The sequence below is a fragment of the Geotrypetes seraphini genome, chromosome 2 (assembly GCF_902459505.1).
Source record: "Geotrypetes seraphini chromosome 2, aGeoSer1.1, whole genome shotgun sequence".
Classification (NCBI taxonomy): domain Eukaryota; kingdom Metazoa; phylum Chordata; class Amphibia; order Gymnophiona; family Dermophiidae; genus Geotrypetes; species Geotrypetes seraphini.
This window is the reverse complement of record NC_047085.1, coordinates 527487912-527512389: the sequence shown is the minus strand read 5'-3', so window position 1 is coordinate 527512389 and position 24478 is coordinate 527487912. Positions and strand designations below refer to the sequence as shown.

At 46.4% G+C, this 24478-nt stretch overlaps 1 protein-coding gene across 3 annotated transcripts in view; it reads right to left on the bottom strand.

Annotated features, from left to right (window-relative positions):
* Positions 1 to 6131: 6131 nt before the first annotated feature.
* Positions 6132 to 24478, bottom strand: part of TMUB1 (transmembrane and ubiquitin like domain containing 1) — a 36881-nt gene continuing 18534 nt past the window's right edge. For all 3 annotated transcript variants that reach the window (XM_033934615.1, XM_033934617.1, XM_033934616.1), the window contains exon 3: positions 6132 to 7767. In XM_033934615.1, the coding sequence (XP_033790506.1) occupies positions 7416 to 7767 (352 nt within the window). In that variant the 3' untranslated portion in view covers positions 6132 to 7415. The remainder of the gene's footprint in view (positions 7768 to 24478) is intronic.

Sequence of the window (24478 nt, the reverse complement as noted above, 5' to 3'; positions counted from 1 at the left end):
ATCCACTCTGAAATCCTGAATATCCTTTTATACTATGCTTCCCTCATTTGGCAGAGATGTACACTTGGTTATTTGAGCTACCAAAGAATTCACCTTTGGCTGAGGGAAACACCTGTTGACATGCTTGTGACTAGTCATTGTTTCGGCTATCTTTAAAGAACCCTCAGGAGCATCCCAGTGCTCCGTGAGTAACACACTCATATCAGGATGCCAGGGAAAAAATAAGGACTGCATTCTCACTGTTCAGGATAGAAGTGGAAAAGTCCTGCAGGGAGTCAGTAATGAGCTCTTATAACACTGAAGGCTTAAACAGCCAGCGTATTATGGGATCTTCCCCTTGGTCGAGGGTCATGCTACCTACATGCTTGCTCCCGTTTGCAACCCTATATCACCCAGCAGAGAGCACCCGCTCTTTGACAGCAAGGGCATACAGACCGATCCTTCGCCTTCTGAATCCCTGACAGAAAAGTCCATAGTGTCCTGGTCAGCCTCTGTCAATTACACTGATGTGCCCTGGGAGTTCAAGCCCCCTAGCGTGACCCCTAGCTTGCTGCCAAACCTCATATGAGGATCCTGTCTATCCAAATAAGGTCTCCACATGAAATTAACAAATTCAGGAGGAAGGATTTACTAGGTAACTCCACCTTTCATCTCTTGGGCTCCAAAGCTTCCATGCTCTTATGCTTAGCTACACCATGGTTCTAGGGCTCTGGGAGGGATTTTCTCGTGGTAGACAGACCCCCCCAAAAAAAAGTTCCTCAGCCCTTAAGAGACCAAAGCAAGACACTCCCGTCCCCCGTCCCCCCTCCACGCGCTGCGTGGCATGTGGTTCAAGGGCATTCTTTCAACATCCACCCAGTGCAAATCTGGCATGAATTAGTTGTAAAAGAGCCTGAGGACTCCATCCCTGCTAGCTTTGAGGCAAAACAAGGTGATTTGAAGGAACTTTGAAAAAAAAAATAAAAAATCAGGAAATCCAAGAAGGCCATGACGGAAGCATTTTGGCACCAAAAACCAGCTCAAGAATGACTTTACTAAAAGTAAAAAGACCTCAGAAAACAGGCTTTTAGAGGTGAGGAACCTAAAGAATGTGGTAAAAAAATTCTAAATAGTTAAGACCCCCAATTTTGCCCATAGTCTATAATAACAAATGGCTAAAAATTTAAAAAAGGGAGATAAAAAATTTTTCTGCTATATTAGTGAAAGGAGGAAGATAAAAAATGGAATTGCTAGGCTAAAAGATGCTGGGAACAAATATGTGGAGAGTGATGAGGAGAAAGCAAATGTGCTAAACAAATACTTCTGTTCTGTGTTCACAGAAGAAAATCCTGGAGAAGGACCGAGATTGTCCGGCAAAGTTACACGAGAAAATGGAGTAGATTCTGCGCCGTTCACGGAGGAGGGTGTTTATGAGCAACTTGAAAAACTGAAGGTGGACAAAGCGATGGGACCAGACGGGATCCATCCCAGGATACTAAGGGAGCTCAGAGAGGTTCTGGCGAGTCCTATTAAAGACTTGTTCAACAAATCTCTGGAGACGGGAGTGATTCCTGGGGATTGGAGGAGAGCGGATGTGGTCCCTATTCATAAAGGTGGTCACAGGGATGAAGCGGGAAACAGAGGCTCACTTCAGTTGTTGGAAAAATAATGGAAGTGTTGCTGAAAGAAAGGATAGTGTATTTCCTTGAGTCTAGTGGGTTACAGGATCCGAGGCAACATGGCTTTACAAAAGGTAAATCGTGCCAAACGAACCTGATTGAATTTTTTGATTGGGTGACCAGAGAGCTGGATCGAGGACATATGCTAGATGTAGTTTACTTGGATTTCAGCAAAGCCTTTGATACAGTTCCTCATAGGAGGCTGTTGAACAAACTTGAAGGGCTGAAGTTAGGACCCAAAGTGGTGAACTGGGTCAGAAACTGGCTGTCGGACAGACGCCAGAGGGTGGTGGTTAATGGAAGTCGCTCAAAGGAAGGAAAGGTGACTAGTGGAGTCCCTCAGGGTTCGGTGCTGGGGCCAATCCTGTTCAATATGTTTGTGACATTGCTGAAGGGTTAGAAGGAAAAGTGTGCCTTTTTGCAGATGATACCAAGATTTGTAACAGAGTAGACACCGAAGAGGGAGTGGAAAATATGAAAAAGGATCTGTAAAAGTTAGAGGAATGGTCTAATACCTGGCAACTAAAATTCAATGCAAAGAAATGCAGAGTAATGCATTTGGGGATTAATAATAGGAAGGAACCGTATATGCTGGGAGGAGAGAAGCTGATATGCACGGACGGGGAGAGGGACCTTGGGGTGATAGTGTCCGAAGATCTAAAGGTGAAAAAACAGTGTGACAAGGCAGTGGCTGCTGCCAGAAGGATTCTGGACTGTATAAAGAGAGGCGTAGTCAGTAGAAGGAAGAAGGTGTTGATGCCCCTGTACAGGTCATTGGTGAGGCCCCACTTGGAGTATTGTGTTCAGTTTTGGAGACCGTATCTGGCGAAAGATGTAAGAAGACTTGAGGCGGTCCAGAGGAGAGCGACGAAAATGATAGGAGGCTTGCGCCAGAAGACGTATGAGGAGAGACTGGAAGCCCTGAATATGTATACCCTAGAAGAAAGGAGAGACAGGGGAGATATGATTCAGACGTTCAAATACTTAAAGGGTATTAATGTAGAACAAAATCTTTTTCAGAGAAAGGAAAATGGTAAAACCAGAGGACATAATTTGAGGTTGAGGGGTGGTAGATTCAGGGGCAATGTTAGGAAATTCTACTTTACGGAGAGGGTGGTGGATGCCTGGAATGCGCTCCCGAGAGAGGTGGTGGAGAGTAAAACTGTGACTGAGTTCAAAGAAGCGTGGGATGAACACAGAAGATTTAGAATCAGAAAATAATATTAAAGATTGAACTAGGCCAGTTACTGGGCAGACTTGTACGGTCTGCGTCTATGTATGGCCGTTTGGAGGAGGATGGGCAGGGGAGGGCTTCAATGGCTGGGAGGGTGTAGATGGGCTGGAGTAAGTCTTAACAGAGATTTCGGCAGTTGGAACCCAAGCACAGTACCGGGTAAAGCTTTGGATTCTCGCCCAGAAATAGCTAAGAAGAAAAAAAAAAAAAAAATTTAAATTGAATCAGGTTGGGCAGACTGGATGGACCATTCGGGTCTTTATCTGCCGTCATCTACTATGTTACTATGTTACTAATAGCCTTACTCACTGTGACATGTGCTCTAAAGATGCTGTAGCCTGCCTCAGCTTTAAGTAGCTGGATCTGGGAGAAGAATCCCTGCCTCAGCCAGTCCTCCAAACACTCAGACCTTCAGGTTGCCAGTCAGAAGGAAGTCGGACTAATCCTCAAGCCCTGTGGAACCACATATGTGAATGGGAGGGGAGGCAAAATCACAGCCAGCACCCTGAAGAGTCCTGCTGAGCCCCCATGGGTGCCTAACAGCCTGTGCTCTATGATTCAGCAGGCGAGCTAAGCTACTAGGGATTCAGATCCCGAGCTCCACATTTTCGGCCAGCTGCTGACCTAAGTCTACTTCTTCTCCACGCAGGCAGAGCTTTCCCCCACAATGGGGAGCTCTGGTGCACTTATAGCTGCAAAACACAAAAAATACTGAAAATAATATATACAGACCAGAACAAAAGAACACCTTCCAGCTCACGTTCACAAGGAAAAACTGAAGGGGCAGCAGAGCCCTCTGGAGAAAGAGGATTTGAAAACCTGGATTGTAAGAATGGGGAGAATACTGTATTGTCCAGAATGATACCTATTACCTTTTAGATACAGCCTTTGATCCATAACCCTAGTCCCCACTGCCCTCCATCCCATTCCGTTAACTGTATCCATGACATCCTGTTTGTCTGTTTTGTCTCTTTAGATTGTAAGCTCTTTTGAGCAGGGATTGTCTTCTTTGTGACTCTGTACAGCACTGCATACGTCTGGTAGCACTATAGAAACAATTCATAGTAGTAGTAGTGTGAAGAGTTTCAGTCTGGGAAACAGCTGAGATTGTGATGTCACAATGCCTCATTCCACCAATAAGAGCCAACCTCATCAGTGATGTCACAATGGCTTGATTGTCCTGTACTCCCCTCTGCCCTCCAACCCAGCCAGCAGATTAACCCTTCCCCTTAACCGGATCCATGACATCCTGTTTGTCTGTTTAGATTGTAAGCTCTTTGGAACAGGGACTGTCTTCTTTGTGGCTCTCTACAACGCTGCGTACATCTGGAAGTGCTATAGAAATAATTCATAGTAGTAGTAGTAGTAGTACCGTGTTTCCCCAAAAACAAAATAGTGTCATATTAATTTTAGGTCTAAAAACACACTAGAGCTTATTTTCAGGGGATGTCTTATTTTTGTCATGTACAATGATCATCTCTTCCTTCCTTTCCTCCACCCCAATTCTTCCTCTTTCCTTTCTCTTCCCCACATGTGCAGCATCTTTCCTCCCCTCTTGCCCATTCCCTTGTGCCTTCCCTCTGCAGCATGTTTCTATCCTTCCCTCCCTCCCCATTAGAAGCAGTACTGGAATCCTGACAACACAGACCTTCATCTGCAACTATCCAGGGAGTTTTCCCATATTTTATATCTTCCCACTGCCAACTTGCTTTACTCCATTCATTTTAGGTACAGTTCTCAGCCAGAATTCATGGGAGCCTGTAAGGAAGCTGCTCAGCGCCGAGAAGCAGTGCCAAATCGCGCTGCTGCTCATGCCGCTCAGATGAAGAAATTGGATTGCGCAGCCGGTTAGCAGCGGGGCAGGAGTTTGGAAAGCTTGCTCCTGCCCACTGCACCTCCACCAGCGATTGGCAGAGGACCCACTGCACCTCTGCCAGGGATCAGCAGAGCTACAAAGATAGGGCAGGGAAGGGGGGGACAGAGGGCAGAGCCTGGGAGGGAGAGTGCAGAGTCTGACAGGGGAGGAAGGAAGGGTGCTGGGTGCAAAGCCTGACAGGGGAGAGGAGGAAGGGTGCTGGGTGCAAAGCCTGACAGGGGAGAGGAGGAAGGAAGGAGCTGAGTGTAGAGCCTGACAGGGGAGGAAAGAAGGAAGGAGCTGAGTGTAGAGCCTGACAGGGGAGGGAAGGAAGGTGCTGGGTGCAGAGCCTGACAGGGGAGGGGAGGAAGGAAGGGGGCTGGATGCAGAGCCTGACAGGGGAGGGGAGGAAGGAAGGTGCTGGGTGCAGAGCCTGACAGGGGAGGGGAGGAAGGAAGCTGCTTGTTGCAGAGCCTGACAGGTGAAGGATGAAGGGAAGGGGGCTGGGTGCAGAGTCTGACAGGGCAGGACACTTGAATATTAAGCTGTCTGACATATTCGAGTCAACCATTTTTCCTCCTTTTTGGGGGGAAAAAATGGATCTTGACTTACCGTATTTGCCGGCGTATAAGACGACTGGGCGTATAAGACGATCCCCCAACTTTTACAGTTAAAATATAGAGTTTGTTATATACTCGCCGTATAAGACTACCCCTTCTTCCGCACACCTTCTGCACAACCTTCTGCCTGCCTGTCCCCCCCTTGAAGGTCTGCACCCCCCGAAGGCCTGCACCCCCCCGAAGGCCTGTCCCCCCCCCCTTGTAGGCCTGTCCCCCCTTGAAGTCCTGCCTGCCTGCCTTTCCCCCCCTTGAAGGCCTGTCTCCCTCTTGAAGGCCTGAACCCCCCCCGAAGGCCTGTCCCCCCTTGAAGGCCTGCCTGCCTGCCTGTCACCCCCTCCCCCTTGAAAGCCTGCCTGCTTGCCCGCCCGCCCCACCCTGAAGGCCTGATGCCCCGACCCACCCCGAAGGACCGCTCGCCCCCCTGGCCTCCCCGCACCACCTATGAAGCAGCCGCAGCAGGATCGCGAAGTCAGCGTCAGCGATCCCTCCGCTGCTTCCTGCGCCACGGTCCCACCCCTCCTCTGACGTCAGAGGAGGGGCGGGATCGCTGACGCTGACTTCGCGATCCTGCTGCGGACTGCTTCACAGGTGGTGCAGGAAGGTCAGTGGGGCACGCGGTCCTTCGGGGGTGGGAGGGGGATTGAACGGCAAGGCCGGGAGCACCCCCTTAGGGCTGGCACCCAGGGCGCACAGCCCCCCCTTTGGTACGCCACTGCATGTAAACAGTACCCGGCGTATAAGACGACCCCCGACTTTGGGGAGGATTTTAAGGTACTGAAAAGTCGTCTTATACGCCGGCAAATACGGTATATTTGAGTATATACGGTACTATGTTGCTATCTCTTTGTATTTTGCACAGTATTTCTGTTTCTTATTTCTCTTCTTTCCCCGGGATTATGCAGAGATTTTCCTCGCTCAGATTTGGGAAATGTGCATCTCTGATGTCTTTGGGTTTTGCATTTCCGTTTGCATGCAGTGCATGAGTCTTCTTGGGGTTTTCATTTCTGGTGTGTGGTCTTTAGTGAGTTTCTTCTAGTGTACACGTCCTGTGTCGGGATCTCTGCCACTGCAGCTTGGCCTGTTTTTTCAAATAGGTGCTCTACTGTTCTAGGCTGCACTCAGGCTAATATTGATAGTGTTGGTTTTCCTTAGGTAAGATTTCTAATGTTGGGCCTGGGAGTTCATGCTGTTTTGGTATGGATGCTTTGCTGTATTTGTGCTGAGTGGGGGGTGTTTTTGGTATTTAAAATATTTACAGCCCAGCAATTAGTCATACCTTTTGTGAGTGATAGTACAGAGCGCCTGGGTAGTTCCTGCTCTTTCTTTGGTTTGGCAGATAAGGGGGAGGATTTCTAACTCTGTTATTGGGTCTACTGTAGAAAGGAGGTGCAGGATTTCGATTTGAGTTCTCTCCAATTCAGATCACACTCCCAATGATAAGTCTCATTGAATGCTGGGGGGATGGGGGTTGTAGTCTCTTCTTAAGCAATCCAGAAATCCCAGACTGCCCTGCTCTTTCCTCACCAGGTTAACCCTTCCCCACCCTTATTACTCCTCGTAACACACTCATGCTACCGTTGAAGCATGTCCCACTTGGCCAACCATAATAATTGATAAGAAGTGATGGGGATGCTCTCAGTGTCCTCAATGAGCATTAACTAAGGATGCATTAAAAATCCCTGAGGAGCAGAAACCGTTCATCATAACTACACATGCAAATCTGCCTCATACATATTCATTAGACACGCTCTGCAAATCAAGCCAATATAGGTCCAGCCCTTAGCTTCTGAACTTGTCTTTCCATATTCCCCTTATGGCTCTGTCTTGTAAATGAGCCGATTGTCATTTAGCCCTAGGGCAGAAGAGTTCTGCCGTATCCTATAGAGATCATAGTGCAGCAATCTCCTCCCTCGCTTAGGCAGGAGGTCAGTTTTGGCTTGGTCATGACAGTTTACACACGGGGACAGGTTGTTGCTATTTCCCCCATCCCTTCATACAGGTGTCATTCTGAAATGCGCTGCAGTGCTCTTGGATGGGGAGAAGCCTCGTCATCTCCGGTATACACTGAATGCCATGAAACCGAAGACAACAGTGACACTGGCCAGGCAGACAGTGGCAAAGGGTGTGAAGTACTGCTGGTACTCGATCTGGCAGTACCAGAGCAGTGCGAGCATGAAAAGGAAAAGAGGCATCATGAGGTTACCCATGTTCAGAGAGGCTTGTGCCTGGTCAGTGGCTGCTGTGCCAGTGGGCATCGGGGGTGTGGCATGCTGGGAGATGTAGCAATGCAGGACAGAGTTGTTACTGAGATGCAGGGAGGACACGGTCTGGGCATCATCTTGCAGCAGCTGGCCCTGGTAAATCAGTCGCACCCGCTGCTCCTGGCCAGGGAAGAACGTCCTAAAAAGGGAAGAGAGAGGGGACACATATGAATGGTGCGCTCTAAGATTCCTATCAGCTAGTCAAGTTTTCAGGGGAACTAAGCTAGCTAGAAAGCACAATTGCTTACCTGTAATTGGGGTTGCAGCCCCAGCCATTGGCAAACTCTTCTCTAGCTCATGGAAACTACAACTTTAAGGGCTCCTGGGGATTCCTTCTGTAATGTACTCGGTCAATAGCAAGCATGGAAGAATGTATTCCTTTCATATTTACAGGCAATAGGAAAAAATAAAACTAAAGTGGGGAGGGTTGCAAACTAATCAAAAGAGCAAACAGGATCCTAAACACAGACTGAGAAAGTGTCAGATTAGCACTGTTTGGGCTGATTAAAGTTGAGAACGTTTATATATTGGTTTTCTCCTCTTAAGGAAGGCATATCGAAGTGTGGAGAACTTCAGCCTTGTTTAAATGAGGCTTTGGAAAAAGGCAGGAAGAACAACAGATCAAGATGAACTTCTGAGAGGTTGACATGGTACCAGGGAGCAGAAGAGATGCTGAAAGACTCTGCTCCTGGCTTACTCAACCAAGTTGAATTGGGGGTCCTTCAGAACACCTAAACTTAAAAAGGACAAAGCAAACAAAGACGTGTGGTAACAAAGGAGACGTGGGTAAGAATAAGTAAGGTACATTGAGATAAACTAAAAGGGGTGGAGATAGGGCGTCTTAAAAGCGGTTTGTGATTAATCCTCTGTCCTCCTTTAACCTTCCCCATCTCATTTGCAGCCTCTCCTACCTCACCTCTTGCCATTCCTTGAATCCAGCCTTTCAGAAGGCTCTGTTCCTACCACGTGGAAACACCCTCTCATTCACCCCCTGTTCAAAAAAACACCACTTAGATCAGGGGTGTCCAACCCTTTGGCTTCCCTGGGCCGCATTGGCCGAAAAAAATGTTTCTGGGGGCCACACAAATGCTGCAGCAAGATAGAGGAGGGAGCCGGCAAGACGGTAAACACATGGGGGCAGCAGAGGAAAACACTGCATCGCCCTCGACCAGGGCCGCACAAAACACTTCACGGGGCCCCAGGTTGGACACCCTGACTTAGATGTCTCTCTCCCACCTAGCTTTCACCCTCTCTCAAATCTCCCTTTCTTCTCCAAAGGCCTGGGAAAACTTGTGATCCCTGAATCAGGTCCAAAATAGAATTATGTGGGGACAGAAATCAAACCCATTCCCGCTGGAATCAAATCCGTCCACATCCATCCCTGCAAATAATTTTTTCAATCCCTGCCCATCCCCATAAACTTCAGAAGTAGTTATTTCATTTAATTATGTTACTGAATTAGAGGTTCTGGTAGAGACCCATTTACAAATAAGCAATGAAAGATTAAGTTCTTACCTTTGCTAATCTTCTTTCTTGTAAATCCACACTTTACATTACATTACATTACATTTGTGATTTCTATTCCGCCTGTGCCTTGCGGTTCTAAGCGGATTACAGTTAAAAGAGATCAGGACATTACCGAGAGAATTACATTACAACGATTTAAGTAAATTACATGTTGTGGTATAGAAATACAAGTATAAGATATCTGGATTTATCGATAGAATAACTTGACTTTATTCTGGGATGGTTGGGTTAATGCTGTATACCTGCCAGGACTTTGTAGGAAGCCTCAAATTTCAGAGATTTTAACTCCACCCCTTCACCTCAGCACTGGCCCCTCCTGAACAGTTAGTCATACAGCAGCCAGGATCATATGTAGAAGACAAAGATGAGAGAGAGGGGTACAGGGACACTCCCCAACAAATAAGTCTAATCTGCTCATATCAAGAAATGCAAAATAGCAATAATTAAACATAATTGAACCAGATCAACAAACATTAGGAACCTGAACGACAAGAAAAGAGTGCTATAAGGAAACACAGCTTGCACCATCAAAAGGGGATGCCCTAATGAGGAACCTCCCCAAAACTGAGTGCTAAACTCATAAAATTTGGTTGGATTTCAAGGGGGTTGAGAGTGGGCTCCTAGTCCACTTGACATGGAATGACCCTCATACAAAGTGAGGTGTTCATCTGGGAATTGAACACAGGACCTCTCGCACCCAAAGTGAGAATCATACCCCTAGACCAGTGGTATCAAAGTCCCTCCTGGAGGGCCGCAATCCAGTCGGGTTTTCAGGATTTCTCTAATGAATATGCATGAGATCTATTTGCATGCAATACTGTCATTCATTGGGGAAATCCTGAAAACCCGACTGGATTGCGGCCCTCCAGGAGGGACTTTGACACCCCTGCCCTAGACCAATGAGCCACTGGGCTAAAAGTCTGACTAGCATCAAGCCATGCCCTGTCGCTACATTGAATCTGCCATACAAAGTAATGGCACCCTTATGAAGGATGATCAGAAAACAGAACTCCAGCTTACCAGTACTTGGAAAGGCAGACAAATCGGTGAATCAGCAAAAAATAGAGCGGGTTCCCGGAATAAAGAGTGGATTTACAAGAAAGAAGATTAGCAAAGATATGAACCTAATCTTTCGTCCTTGTACAATCCCATTTTATTCTGGGACAACTGGGACGTAGACTCGGAGAATCAGGGTGGGACTGATGAGCCTGCTGCCAAAACAGAGGTAACAAAAGCAGCATCTTGCTTGACTGACACATCAATCCTATAAAACTTGGTGAATGTATGCAAAGAGAACCAGGTAGTGGCTCTATATATCTCATCCAAAGAGATAGCCAATGACTCTGCCTAAGAGGACGAAATATCTCTGGTAGAATGAGACAACCCCGCAAGAGGGGGGTTGTTTCCCAGCCACAACATAAGCCGCGGAAATGGATCTATAGCTCCATCTGGAAATAGTGGCCTTGAAGCCAGGCCTGCCCTTGCGGGCAAAGCCCGCCAGAACAAAAAGATGGACAGAGACAAAATTTATTGCAAAAACAAAGCTTGCAAGTGCTAAAAATAACTTGAATACTAAATTGGGGAAATTCAAGATGGCTGCCAGGAGTGAAGATTTTGACTACTACTACTACTACTACTACCACTATTAATTATTTCTATAGCACTACCAGACGCACGCAGCGCTGCACAGAGTCAAAAAGAGTAAGAAAACTGTCCCTGCTCGAAAAAGCTTACAATCTAAACAGGCAAGACAGACAAACAAGATGTCATGGATACAGTTAAGGGGAACCGTTAATCAGCTGGCTGGGATGGAGGGCAGAGGAGTAGGGTTAAGGACTGAAAGCTATATCAAAAAGCTGGGTTTTCGGTCTGCTTTTAAACAAGGGAAGGGGCTTGACGAACAAACTCGGGTAATTTATTCCAGGCATAGGGGGCAACTAGATGAAAGGAGCAAAGTCTGGAATTGGCAGTGGAGGAGAAGGGTAACGTTAAAAGTGACTTATCTGAGGAACGGAGTTCTCTGGGAGGTGTGTAAGGAAAGAAAAGCGAGGCGAGATATTGAGGGGCAGCAGAATGAACACACTTATAGGGCAGCAATAAGATCTTGAACTGTATTCGAAGGCGGATAGGGTGCCAGTGAAGTGACATAAGGAGAGGGGTGACATGAGCGTAGTGAGGTTGGTAGAAGATGAGTCGCGCAGCAGAGTTTTGCACAAATTGCAAGGGGGACTAAAAATAATCTGGGAAAATTACCAGAAGCCCTAAAAAAACAGCAATTTTAGGAGTGGGGGAAGGTAGGACATGCAGGGAAACCTCCCAAAACCCTCTTTTTAAGACCCCCCCCCAATCACTTATTCAGGCCATCAGCCTGTACTCACTGTGATGTGCTAACTGGGAAAACACTGCTGAGAGAGCTGAAACAGCTTACAGGGAGATCCTCTGCCTTAGGAAGCAGGCAAGCTGAACAGGAAATCTTCGGACTGCCCCACTGGCTGAACATCCATTGCTGGGACATCTGCCACCTACTGACACACTGTACAAATGCCTGGCAGAGGATGCAGTCTGGCCCCGATCCCAGGCGCACCTCCACAGAGCCAAGCAGCCTGCGTTCGACCCATCAGCAGATGAACCTGGGATAAGCAAGCTCCCAATGGAACAGTCCCTGAGCCCCGATCTGAAGTGCAGGCTGTCCAGAGGGTGCACTAACCGGCAGCCAACCCTTTAGAAGAAGACTTTTCCAAAGGTCTGTGATCTCCCACCGTCAGAGCCATCCCTGCAGAGAACTTCTAAGAACATATGAATAGCCTCACTGGGTCAGACCAATGGTCTACTCTAAGCCCAGTAGCCCATTCCCATGGTGGCCAATCCAGGTCACCAGTACCTGGCCAAAACCTCAATGAGTAGCAATATTCCATGCTACCGATAAAGGGCAAGCAGTGGCTTCCCCCGTGTCTTTATCAGTAACAGAATATGGACTTTTCCTCCAAGAATTTGTTCAAACCTTTCTTAAAACCAGCTATGCTATCCACTCTTACCACATCCTCTGGCAACGCGTTCCAGAGCTTTAACTATTCTCTGAGTGAAAAAAAAAATTCCTCCAATTGGTTTTAAAAGTATTCCCTTGTAATTTCATCGAGTGACCCCCTAGTCTTTGTAATTTTTGACAGAGTGAAAAATCAATCCACTTGTACCTGTTCTATTCCACTCAGGATTTTGTAGGCTTCAATCAAATCTCCCCTCAGCCGTCTCTTTTCCAAGCTGAAGAGCCCTAACCGTTTTAGTTTTTCCTCATATGAGAGGAGCTCTATCTCCTTTACATGGAAGGACAAGAAGCTATATTTCACTGATGGGCTACATATTACTACAGCAGGAAAAGAAACCTTGCAGAGAAATTTAGACAATATTTTTCTAGGCATTTAAACTAGACGGTGGGGGTGGTTTATGTACGAAGGACAATTATAGAGACACCCCCAGCAAAAGAAAAGATGTGATAGTAGTAAAGACTGCAACATAAGCAATATCAGCAACTCATTTCTTAGTATTGCAACGGAAAGTGAAACGACACAAAAATCCATACGAAAAAGGAGATTATCACTGAAAAATAGCTGGAAAGCGATGACCACAAATGCTCACAGTCTAAGCAACAAAGTTCATGATCTGCAAGTCCTGATGTTAGAGGCAGATCTAGATATTGTCGCTATCACAGAGACATGGTTCAATGAATCACATGGATGGGATGCAAACATACCGGGATATAATCTTTTTAGGAAGGACAGAGATGGTCATAAAGGAGGAGGAGTAGCTCTCTATGTAAAGATCAATATCCAAGCGACCGAAATGCAAGGGACCTGGGGAGAGGAAGAAGCGATATGGATTGCTCTGAAAAGAGAAGATGGAACTTCTATCTACGTGGGTGTAGTCTACAGACCTCCGACTCAATCGCAGCAAATTGATAAGGATCCGATTGTGGATATCCAAAAGTTTGGAAGGAAAGAGGAGGTTCTGCTGTTGGGAGATTTCAACCTGCCGGATGCGGACTGGAATGTTCCGTCTGCGGAATCGGAAAGAAGTAGGGAGATTGTGGATGCCTTTCAAGAGGCTCTGCTCAGACAAATGGTGACGGAACCCACAAGGGAAAAAGCGATATTGGATCTGATCCTCACAAATGGAGAGAGTATCTCTAATGTTCGAGTGGGTGCTTACCTGGGAAGTAGCGATCATCAAACGGTTTGGTTTGATATAACAGCTAAAGTGGAGAGCGGCCGCACGATACTTAAAGTCCTAGATTTCAAACGTATGGACTTTAATGCAATGGGAAAGTACCTGAAGAAAGAACTGTTAGGATGGGAGGACATAAGAGAAGAGGAAAGACAGTGGTCTAAGCTGAAAGGAGCGATAAAAATGACTACGGACCTTTATGTGAAGAAAATCAATAAAAACAAGAGAAAAAGGAAGCCGATATGGTTCTCCAACCTAGTGGCTGAGAAAATAAAGGCGAAAGAGTTGGCGTTCATGAAATATAAAAAAACCCAAGAAGAGGAGAGCAGAAAGGACTACAGGGTGAAACTGAAAGAAGCCAAGAGAGAGATACATTTGGCGAAGGCACAGGCGGAAGAACAAATGGCTAAAAATGTAAAAAAGGGAGATAAAATTTTTTCAGCTATATTAGTGAAAGGAGGAAGATAAAAAATGGAATTGCTAGGCTAAAAGATGCTGGGAACAAATATGTGGAGAGTGATGCGGAGAAAGCAAATGTGCTAAACAAATACTTCTGTTCTGTGTTCACAGTAGAAAATCCTGGAGAAGGACCGAGATTGTCTGGCAAATTTACACAAGAAAATGGAGTAGATTCTGCGCCGTTCACGGAGAAGGGTGTTTATGAGCAACTTGAAAAACTGAAGGTGGACAAAGCGATGGGACCAGACGGGATCCATCCCAGGATACTAAGGGAGCTTAGAGAGGTTCTGGCGAGTCCTATTAAAGACTTGTTCAACAAATCTCTGGAGACGGGAGTGATTCCTGGGGATTGGAGGAGAGCGGATGTGGTCTCTATTCATAAAAGTGGTCACAGGGATGAAGCAGGAAACTACAGGCCGGTGAGCCTCACTTCAGTTGTTGGAAAAATAATGGAAGTGTTGCTGAAAGAAAGGATAGTGTATTTCCTTGAATCTAATGGGTTACAGGATCCGAGGCAACATGGCTTTACAAAAGGTAAATCGTGCCAAACGAACCTGATTGAATTTTTTGATTGGGTGACCAGAGAGCTGGATCGAGGACATATGCTAGATGTAATTTACTTGGATTTCAGCAAAGCCTTTGATACAGTTCCTCATAGGAGGCTGTTGAACAAACTTGAAGGGCTGAAGTTAGGACCCAAAGTGGTGAACTGGGTCAGAAACTGGCTGTCGGACAGACGCCAGAGGGTGGTGGTTAATGGAAGTCGCTCGAAGGAAGGAAAGGTGACTAGTGGAGTCCCTCAGGGTTTGGTGCTGGGGCCAATCCTGTTCAATATGTATGTGAGTGACATTGCTGAAGGGTTAGAAGGAAAAGTGTGCCTTTTTGCAGATGATACCAAGATTTGTAACAGAGTAGACACCGAAGAGGGAGTGGAAAATATGAAAAAGGATCTGCAAAAGTTAGAGGAATGGTCTAATGCCTGGCAACTAAAATTCAATGCAAAGAAATGCAGAGTAATGCATTTGGGGATTAATAATAGGAAGGAACCGTATATGCTGGGAGGAGAGAAGCTGATATGCACGGACGGGGAGAGGGACCTTGGGGTGATAGTGTCCGAAGATCTAAAGGTGAAAAAATGGTGTGACAAGGCAGTGGCTGCTGCCAGAAGGATGCTGGGCTGTATAAAGAGAGGCGTAGTCAGTAGAAGGAAGAAGGTATTGATGCCCCTGTACAGGTCATTGGTAAGGCCCCACTTGGAGTATTGTGTTCAGTTTTGGAGACCGTATCTGGCAAAAGACGTAAGAAGACTTGAGGTGGTCCAGAGGAGGGCGACGAAAATGATAGGAGGCTTGCGCCAGAAGACGTATGAGGAGAGACTGGAAGCCCTGAATATGTGTACCCTAGAGGAAAGGAGAGACAGGGGAGATATGATTCAGACGTTCAAATACTTGAAGGGTATTAACGTAGAACAAAATCTTTTCCAGAGAAAGGAAAATGGTAAAACCAGAGGACATAATTTGAGGTTGAGGGGTGGTAGATTCAGGGGCAATGTTAGGAAATTCTACTTTACAGAGAGAGTAGTGGATGCCTGGAATGCGCTCCCGAGAGAGGTGGTGGAGAGTAAAACTGTGACTGAGTTCAAAGAAGCGTGGGATGAACACAGAAGATTTAGAATCAGAAAATAATCTATATATATATAAAATTGGATGTATGTATGTATGTGCCGCGATCACGCAAAAACGGCTTGCCCGATTTGAACGAAACTTGGTATGCAGATCCCTCACTACCTGGGGTGATATGTTCTGGGGGTCTCGCGGCCCACCTGCACACGTGGGCGGAGCTACAAACAGAACATCAGATTTCACCCATTCATGTCAATGGAAAAAATGTAAAAAGATGCCATTCTCACAGTAATTCAAAAACGGCTTGACCGATTTGAACGAAACTTGGTATGCAGATCCCTCACTACCTGGGGTGATATGATCTGGGGGTCTCGCGGCCCACCTGCACACGTGGGCGGAGCTACAAACAGAAAATCAGATTTCACCCATTCATGTCAATGGAAAAAATGTATAAAGCTGCCATTCTCACAGTAATTCCAACTACCTGGGGTGATATGTTCTGGGGGTATCGCGGCCCACCTGCACACGTGGGCGGAGCTATAAACAGAACATCAGATTTCACCCATTCATGTCAATGGAAAAAATGTAAAAAGCTGCCATTCTCACAGTAATTCAAAAACGGCTTGACCGATTTGAACGAAACTTGATATGCAGATCCCTCACTACCTGGGGTGATATGTTCTGGGTGTCTCGCGGCCCACCTGCACACGTGGGCGGAGCTACAAACAGAACATCAGATTTCACCCATTCATGTCAATGGAAAAAATGTAAAAAGCTGCCATTCAAAAACGGCTTGACCGATTTGCACGAAACTTGGTATGCAGCTCCCTCACTACCTGGGGTGATATGTTCTGGGGGTCTCACGGCCCACCTGCACACGTGGGCGGAGCTACAAACAGAAAATCAGATTTTACCCATTCATGTCAATGGAAAAAATGTAAAAAGCTGCCATTGTCACAGTAATTCAAAAACGGCTTGCCCGATTTTAGCGAAACTTGGTATGCAGATCCCTCACTACCTGGGGTGATATGTTCTGGGGGTCTCGTGGCCCACAACTCTATGTTGCTTGCTCAAGGGTGGGTTCACCCAAGAATTTATATGTTCTTGCTCCTGGAGGTGAAACTTAAATTGTTGTTTATTATCAAGTTTTGCGGTAGTTGTATTGTATTCATTTTGTCAAATATTTCACATTATTGTTTGAATATATGTGTGTGTGTGTATGTATGTATGTTCCAGCATAACTCTTCAATGCATGGACAGATTTCAACCAAACTTGACATACACATTACTTACTATCTGAGGACAAACACAGTGGGGGTGGGAAGGGGGGATATGTAAAAATGATTGAAAATGACAGATTTTAGTATCTACCCCATAGTGTTTTCGGGCTCACAGATGACTACTCAGCATAACTCTGAAACGCATGGAGACATTTCAACCAAACTTGGTACACATATGACTTACTATCTGGGGAAAAATATTGTGCAGGTGGGTCGGGGTAAAATACTGTGGGGGTGGGAAGGGGGTGATATGTTAAAATTATCAAAAGCTACAGATATTAATGTTCAACCCATAGTTTTCGGGCTCGCAGAGATGAATACCAACACTCCCGAAGCCGTTTAAGTCTAAGTTCAGCCCCATAGAGAGAGACATTCCTTTGGGACATGTGGAGGGTAGGGGGTTGGGACATGGGGGTGGGGCATAAGGGACATGTGGGGGGGGGGGTAACGTGGGGGGTGGGACATAGTGGGGTGGGACATATCGAGGACGTATCGAGGTAGAAGATGATATCTTCTTTCTCAGGGGACCCTCTGCCACCAGAGGGCATCCGCTCAAACTCAGGGGCGGGAAATTTCGTGGCGACATAAGGAAGTACTTCTTCACAGAAAGAGTGGTTGACCGTTGGAATGAGCTTCCAGCGCAGGTGATTGAGGCCAACAGCGTGCTGGACTTCAAGAATAAATGGGATACATATGTGGGATCCCTACGAGGGTCAGAGGAGGAAAGAGGGGATCCCTAAGAGAGTCAATCTGAATAAATAGTCACTAGGTATAGACTTAAGAGGAAGGGACAGTACGGTGGGCAGACTTGATGGGCTATAGCCTTTTTCTGCCGTCATCTTCTATGTTTCTATGACATGTAGGGGGTTGGACATTTTGGGATAAATAAATATCCGGGCAACGCCGGGTAATCAGCTAGTATTAAATATTGAACTAGGCCAGTACTGGGCAGACTTGCACGGTCTGTGTCTGTGTATGGCCGTTTGGTGGAGGATGGGCTGGGGAGGGCTTCAATGGCTGGGAGGGTGTAGATGGGCTAGAGTAAGTCTTAACAGAGATTTTGGCAGTTGGAACCCAAGCACAGTACCGGCTAAAGCTTTGTATTCTTGCCCAGATATAGCTAAGAAGAAGAAAAATAAAAAAATAAAAAAAAATTTAAATTGAATCAGGTTGGGAAGACTGGATGGACCATTCGGGTCTTTATCTGCCGTCATCTACTATGTTACCATTTTGGTTGCTCTTCTTTGAACCTTTTCTAGTGCCACTATATCTTTCTTGAGATAAGGAGACCAGAATTGAACGCAATACTCCAGATGAGGTTGCACCATGGAGCGATACAGGGGCATTATAACATACTTAGTCTTGTTAACCATCCCTTTTTTAACAATAACTAGCATCCTATTTTCTGTTTTGGCCGCCGCTGCACATTGGGCGGAAGATTTCATCATATTATCTACGATGATACCCAGATCCATTTCTTGGGCGCTAATCCCCAAGGTGGTCCCTAGCATCAGGTAACTGTGATTCAGGTTATTCTTCCCAATGTGCATCACTTTGCATTTGTCCACATTAAATTTCATCTGCCACTTGGATGCCCAGTCTTCCAGTTTCCTAAGGTCCGCCTGCAATTTTTCTCAATCCGCTTGCGTTTTAACAACTTTGAACAGTTTAGTGTCATCTGCAAATTTAATCACCTCACTAATCATTCCAATTTCCAGATCATTTATAAATAAGTTAAATAGCACCAGTCCCAGTACAGACCCCTGCAGCACTCCACTGTTTACTCTCCTCCATTGAGAAAAATTACCATTTAACCCTACCCTCTGTTTTCTATCTGATAATGAATTCCCAATGTAACGATCGGTTTGCGACCCCTTTACTGTCAAATTTCCATCCGGCCTGATTCACTTACCTCTTCTGCGATCCGCTTCGAATCCGTGCATGCAAATTAGGTGAAACGTATGCAAAGTAGGCTGGAACGCGATTCATAACACCAAATTTCTGATCCGACTGGTGTGGCCTGAAGAAGCGACTGCTGGGGACCAGTTGAAAACATCTTTCCTACTGGAAACCCTGCTCTCTGCCCTGCAATCTCTCCTGCCTGCTTGCCCCAAATGCTGCCCTGCTCTGCCTCGATCTTTCCTGAAGCTCTCCTGCCGCATCGCCGTTCTCCCGCCCTTCCCTGAAGCTCTCCTGCCCTTCCCTGTCCAGTGAGCCCCTGGTTTTAACCTGTGGGTTAAAACCACGGGCTCACAGGGCTAAAAACTAACAAAAAAAAGTTTTCAAGTTAAAAAAATAAAAAAGGTTGCGTCTCAGACGGGCATACGCAGGGATAGCTATAGAGCGATCTGTGCAGGCAGTTCCTCCGATCGCCCCCATCTGCATATTTTTCGTTCCTGAATTCATCGGACCTGCCCAGATCAGGCAGGTTAATGAATCCCAGCCTTTGCCACCTATTCCATGACACTTCAATTTTCTTAGGAGCCTCTCATGAGGAACTTTATCAAAAGCTTTCTGAAAATCTAGATATACTATATCTACCGGCTCATCTTTGAACCACATGCTTATTCACACCTTCAAAGAAGTATGAAGCAAAAGGGCAAAAACCGCTAGCGAAAAGACTGAACTTTAAAAGAAAATAAACATGAGCAGAAAAGATAAGCTCCTACAGCCTGGCTTGTAGGAAGGAAAACCGTTTAGAGGGGCCAGTGTTGAGGTGGAGCTAAAGTCTATAAAATTTGAGGCTTCCTACAAAGACATGGCGGGTAAACAGAATTAACCCAATCGCCCCAGAATAAAGTGGGGTTGTAAATGTGTCTCTGCCACAGCCTCTAATGTAAGTATAAAATATAAATACTCCTGCTGATAAGAACCCTCAAGCTATGTCCCTTTTAGCAAGCAGGCATCTCAATGGCTCAGGGATTGCTGCGTTTGGTGGAGGGGAGTTCTGGCCACCTTTGGAGGCGATGCTTGGGGATCTCCACCAGCCACAGCATTTCCTGACCAGACCAGAAATGCATTTCCTTTTCTGGAGAACACAATACCCAAAGCGATGTCTGGAGATTTATTTTTTACTGCAGCTTCAGTTGGATTTTTCTGTTGTTGCTCTTTGGAGATTTATTTTTCCAACAAGCTGGTTCCAGTTTCCCTTTTTTCTGCTATTCTGTCTTCGAGTGGTTGCTGTACGTCAGTCTTTCCTTCTGTCTTGTTCCATTGCTTCACTACAGCTGCCTCTGACATATCAACCTTTCCATTCAGCTGTCCTTCCTTTTTTCTTTTCTACCATCTTTCTCCCTTCCCTTTTCAAAATTTCCATCTTCTTCTCTCACCCACCCTTCTGGTTCCTTGCACCTTCAGACTTCACTACCCTCTGCTCATTCATTTCCCTGCCAACCCCCTCTCCTACATGGTGCCACCATTCCCAGCTTCTTCCCTCCCCACCCTCAAATCCCACTGTCCGTTCTACTCCACTCCCAACCAGCATCATCCGGTTTCTTCTGTGGCTCACTAGTAAAGCTGCTGCCTCTGCAATCAGAGTTTGCGAGATCAAATCCCAGTGCTGCTCTTTGTGACCCTGAGAAAGGCACTCAATCCTCCTTTGCCCACCGCTTTGAAATGCCAAAGCCACAGAAAGGCACGCTACAAGTCCCCATCCCCATTCTACAGCATCCTCACTCCCTCTTTTCCCCCTCCCCACTCCTGTACAAAGGGAATGGGAAAAGAGAGATAGGAATCCAGGGTAGTGCTGCCCAATTTGCCAATTAGAATCAATTCCCGATTCACTTCAGTGAATTGATTCATTGTATGAGAAAATCGGACTCACCGATTCAGCAACCCCCACTCTGGTGAGACCTGACATACCTCTGAGGCCTCCTAAAACAGCAGTAGCGGTGGCGCTCTGAACGGGTTGCTTCAAGGCCTTCTCTGATGATGTCATCGGAGATGCAGCAGAGGAAAGCCCTACTGGGGCAGGTTATGAAGAAGCCCATTCAGAGCACTGCTGCTGCTGCTTCAGGAGGCCTCGGAAGTATGTCAGGTTTCATGGTGGGAGGATCGGTGGGATGCTGCTGCACAGGGGAATGGAGGGGGATGAAAGATAGAAACATGATGGCAGATAAAGGCCAAATGGCCCATCTAGTCTGGCCATCCAAAGTAACCATTATCTCTTCCTTTCTCTCTGAGATCCCAGGTGCCTATCCCATGACCTTTAGAATTCAGACACAGTCTCTGTCTCCACCACCTCTTCTGGGAGACTGTTCCCTGCACTACCTTTCTGTAAAAAGGTATTTCCTTAGATTACTCCGGAGTTAATGTACCGTATTTGCCGGCGTATAAGACGACTTTTTAGTACCTTAAAATCATCCCCAAAGTCGGGGGTCGTCTTATACGCCGGGTACAGTTTACATGCCCTTACTTGCGGGGCTGGATGTACTCAGTCGCGCGGCTCTTCTTCTCCCTACCTTCTCTGCTTGCAGCACAGAGCCGAACGGAAGTCTTCCCGACGTCAGCGCTGACGTCGGAGGGGAGGGAGGGCTTAAACAAAGCCCTCCCTCCCTCCGACGTCAGCGCTGACATCGGGAAGACTTCCGTTCGGCTCTGTGCTGCAGGCATGGCAGGTAAGGAGAAGGAGAGTAGCCTCGCGGTTCGAGGGGCAGCCGCCCCGCCCCGGTTGCAGCACAGCCGGCCAGGTTCCCTTACTTTTGTGGCACTTCCCTGACCGACTGATAACAGCCCGGGTCCGACAATCCTCCCTGCCCTGTAGCCGCGAATCTAAATACCTTCTTACAGCAGCTGTAAGAAGGTAATTTAGATTCGCGGTTAAGGGCAGGGAGGTTTGTCGGACCGGGGCTGTTGTCGGTCAGTCGGGGAAGTGCCACAAAAGTAAGGGAACCTGGCCGGCTGTGCTGCACCCGGGGCGGTAGAGAAGGTGTGCGGAAGAAGGGGTCGTCTTATACGGCGAGTATAACACAAAACTCTATTTTTTAACTGAAAGTTGGGGGGTTGTCTTATACGCCCAGTCGTCCTATACGCCGGCAAATACGGTAATCCTTTTTCTTCTTCTTCTCCACCCACTATTTTTAAGTTCTTGTAAACCGTGTCGAGCTCCATACTCATGGAGATGATGCGGTATATAAACTTAAGGTTTAGATTAGATTAGATTAGATTAGTCTATCACCTCTTGACTTCATCCTATCCCCTTTCATTGCAGTTTCCTTTCAAATAAAAGACTCCACTCACAGGAGGTAGAGAGGATAGACTGGTTACCTGCCTACCTGGTGCAAGAGTGAAGGATGTGGCCAGCAGGATCACCAGGATCATAAATGGCACAGGAGGAGAGGACACTGCTGTGCTTATCCACGTGGGAACGAACGATGTTAGTGGACGGAAGTACAACAGGGAGGGAATGAAGGACCATCTCCGCTCACTCGGAAGGAAACTGAAGGTCAGGGAGGTGAAAGTGGCTTTCTCCGAGATCCTCCCGGTACCGAGAGCGGATGGAAAGAGACAGGATGAGCTAAGAGCAATCAACGTCTGGATGAGACGATGGTGCGGTGAAGAGGGTTTCGAATTATTGCGCAACTGGACAACATTCTGGGGAGGAAGCAGATACTATAGAAAGGACGGCCTGCACCTCACCAAGCAAGGAGCGAGAGCCTTGGCCGAGAATATGAAGAAGACCATTGATAAGGCTTTAAACTAGACATCAGAGGAGAGACGACAGTCGACAACCAGTCGATGGTCCGGACGTCAGGAGACCTTGAAGAGGGAACTACAAGCAACTGCTCAGATAAAAGGGAAGAACACGTTGAAACTACAAGAGGCAATGAAAAAGCGCAAATGGATACAAAAAGGGATGTGAGGACTAAAAAGTCCAGGAAAGTAGCACAAAGGGAGCTCAAATGTATGTATGCGAATGCCAGAAGCTTAAGAAACAAAATGGGAGAACTGGAAGCACTAGCAAAAAGAGAAAAAATAGATATCATTGGAATAACAGAAACATAGTGGAATGAAGAAAATGAATGGGACACAGTACTGCAAGGTTATAAACTATACAGAAGAGATAGAATAGGGCAAAAAGGGGGAGGTATTGCCCTGTATGTCCAAGAAGAAATAGAGTCTATTAGAGAAGGTGAGATGGAAGGAAGAGATAAACTAGAGTCCCTCTGGATAAAGATTCCTAGACAAAACGATGCAGACATAAAAATTGGCCTCTATTATTGACCCCCAGGACAAATGGAGGAAGCAGACAAAGAAATGATAGAGGAAATCAACCATGGTTGTAAAACAGGAAATGTAACGATCATGGGGTACTTCAACTTTCCGGGGATAAACTGGAATCTGGGAACGTCTAACTGTGGCAGGGAGATAAAGTTCCTGGAAATGATAGGAGACTGTATCCTTGAACAGATGGTGGGAGAACCAACAAGAGGGACCACAACCCTGGACTTGGTCCTAAATGGCATAACTGGAAGGACAGCTGATGTAGAAGTTACGGTCCCGCTGGGGACAAGCGATCACAGTATGATCAATTTTAAAATTGGCATCGGAAAGGGGAGACCAATCAAGACTAAAAACGAAACCTTTAACTTCAAAAAAGGGAATTATGACAGCATGAGAGCTATGGTTAACAAACGGCTCAAGAAGAGAAAAGCCGAAATCCAAACGGTTGATCAAGCATGGTCCCTACTGAAAAACACCATCACCGAAGCACAGAATCTCTACATTCCGCTGATATACAAAAGAAGGCGAAACAAGAACAAAGGTCAGCCAGCTTGGCTATCTAAAGAAGTGAAGGATACAGTGAGGGAAAAGAGGAACTCGTTTAAAAAATGGAAACGTGAAAAAACAACGGAGGCCTGGAACTGTCACAAGGTAGACCATAAAGAGTGTCATAAAGCGGTAAGAGACGCCAAAAAGGTCTATGAGGAGAAGATAGCGCAGGAAGTCAAAAACTTCAAGCCCTTTTTTAGATATATCAAAGGGAAGAAACCAGCAAGAGCGGCAGTAGGCCCTCTCGACGACCTAGGGAGAAAAGGGTGCATTAAAGAAGACAAACAGATTGCAGATAGGCTAAATTCATTCTTTGCCTCTGTCTTCACCAATGAGGACACTACAACAATGCCAGAAACAGGAAGGGTATTCAACGGAGTCATAGAGGAAAGCCTCACCACAGTGAATGTGGGTTTGGACAAGATATACTATCAGATTGACAAACTAAAAAGTGACAAATCACCTGGACCGGATGGAATTCACCCGAGAGTATTGAAGGAGCTTAAGGTTGAAATTGGGGAACTATTACAAATCCTAGCTAACATGTCAATTAGAACCGGGCAAATACCAGACGACTGGAAGATAGCGAATGTCATCCCAATATTCAAGAAACATAGAAACATAGAAAAAAGCAGCAGAAAAGGGCTATAGCCCACCAAGTCTGCCCATTCCAAGTATCCCCTCCCCTGAATTTACTCCCTTAAAGATCCCACGTGAGTATCCCATTTTCTCTTAAAATCCGTCACGCTGCTGGCCTTTATCACCTGGAGTGGGAGTCTGTTCCAATGATCCACTACTCTTTCGGTGAAGAAGTACTTCCTGGAGTCGCCATGAAACTTCCCTCCCCTGATTTTCAGCGGATGCCCTCTGGTGGTCGAGGGTCCCATGAGCCAGAAGATATCATCTTCTGACTCGATGTGTCCCGTGATGTACTTATATGTTTCAATCATATCTCCCCGTTCTCTTCTTTCCT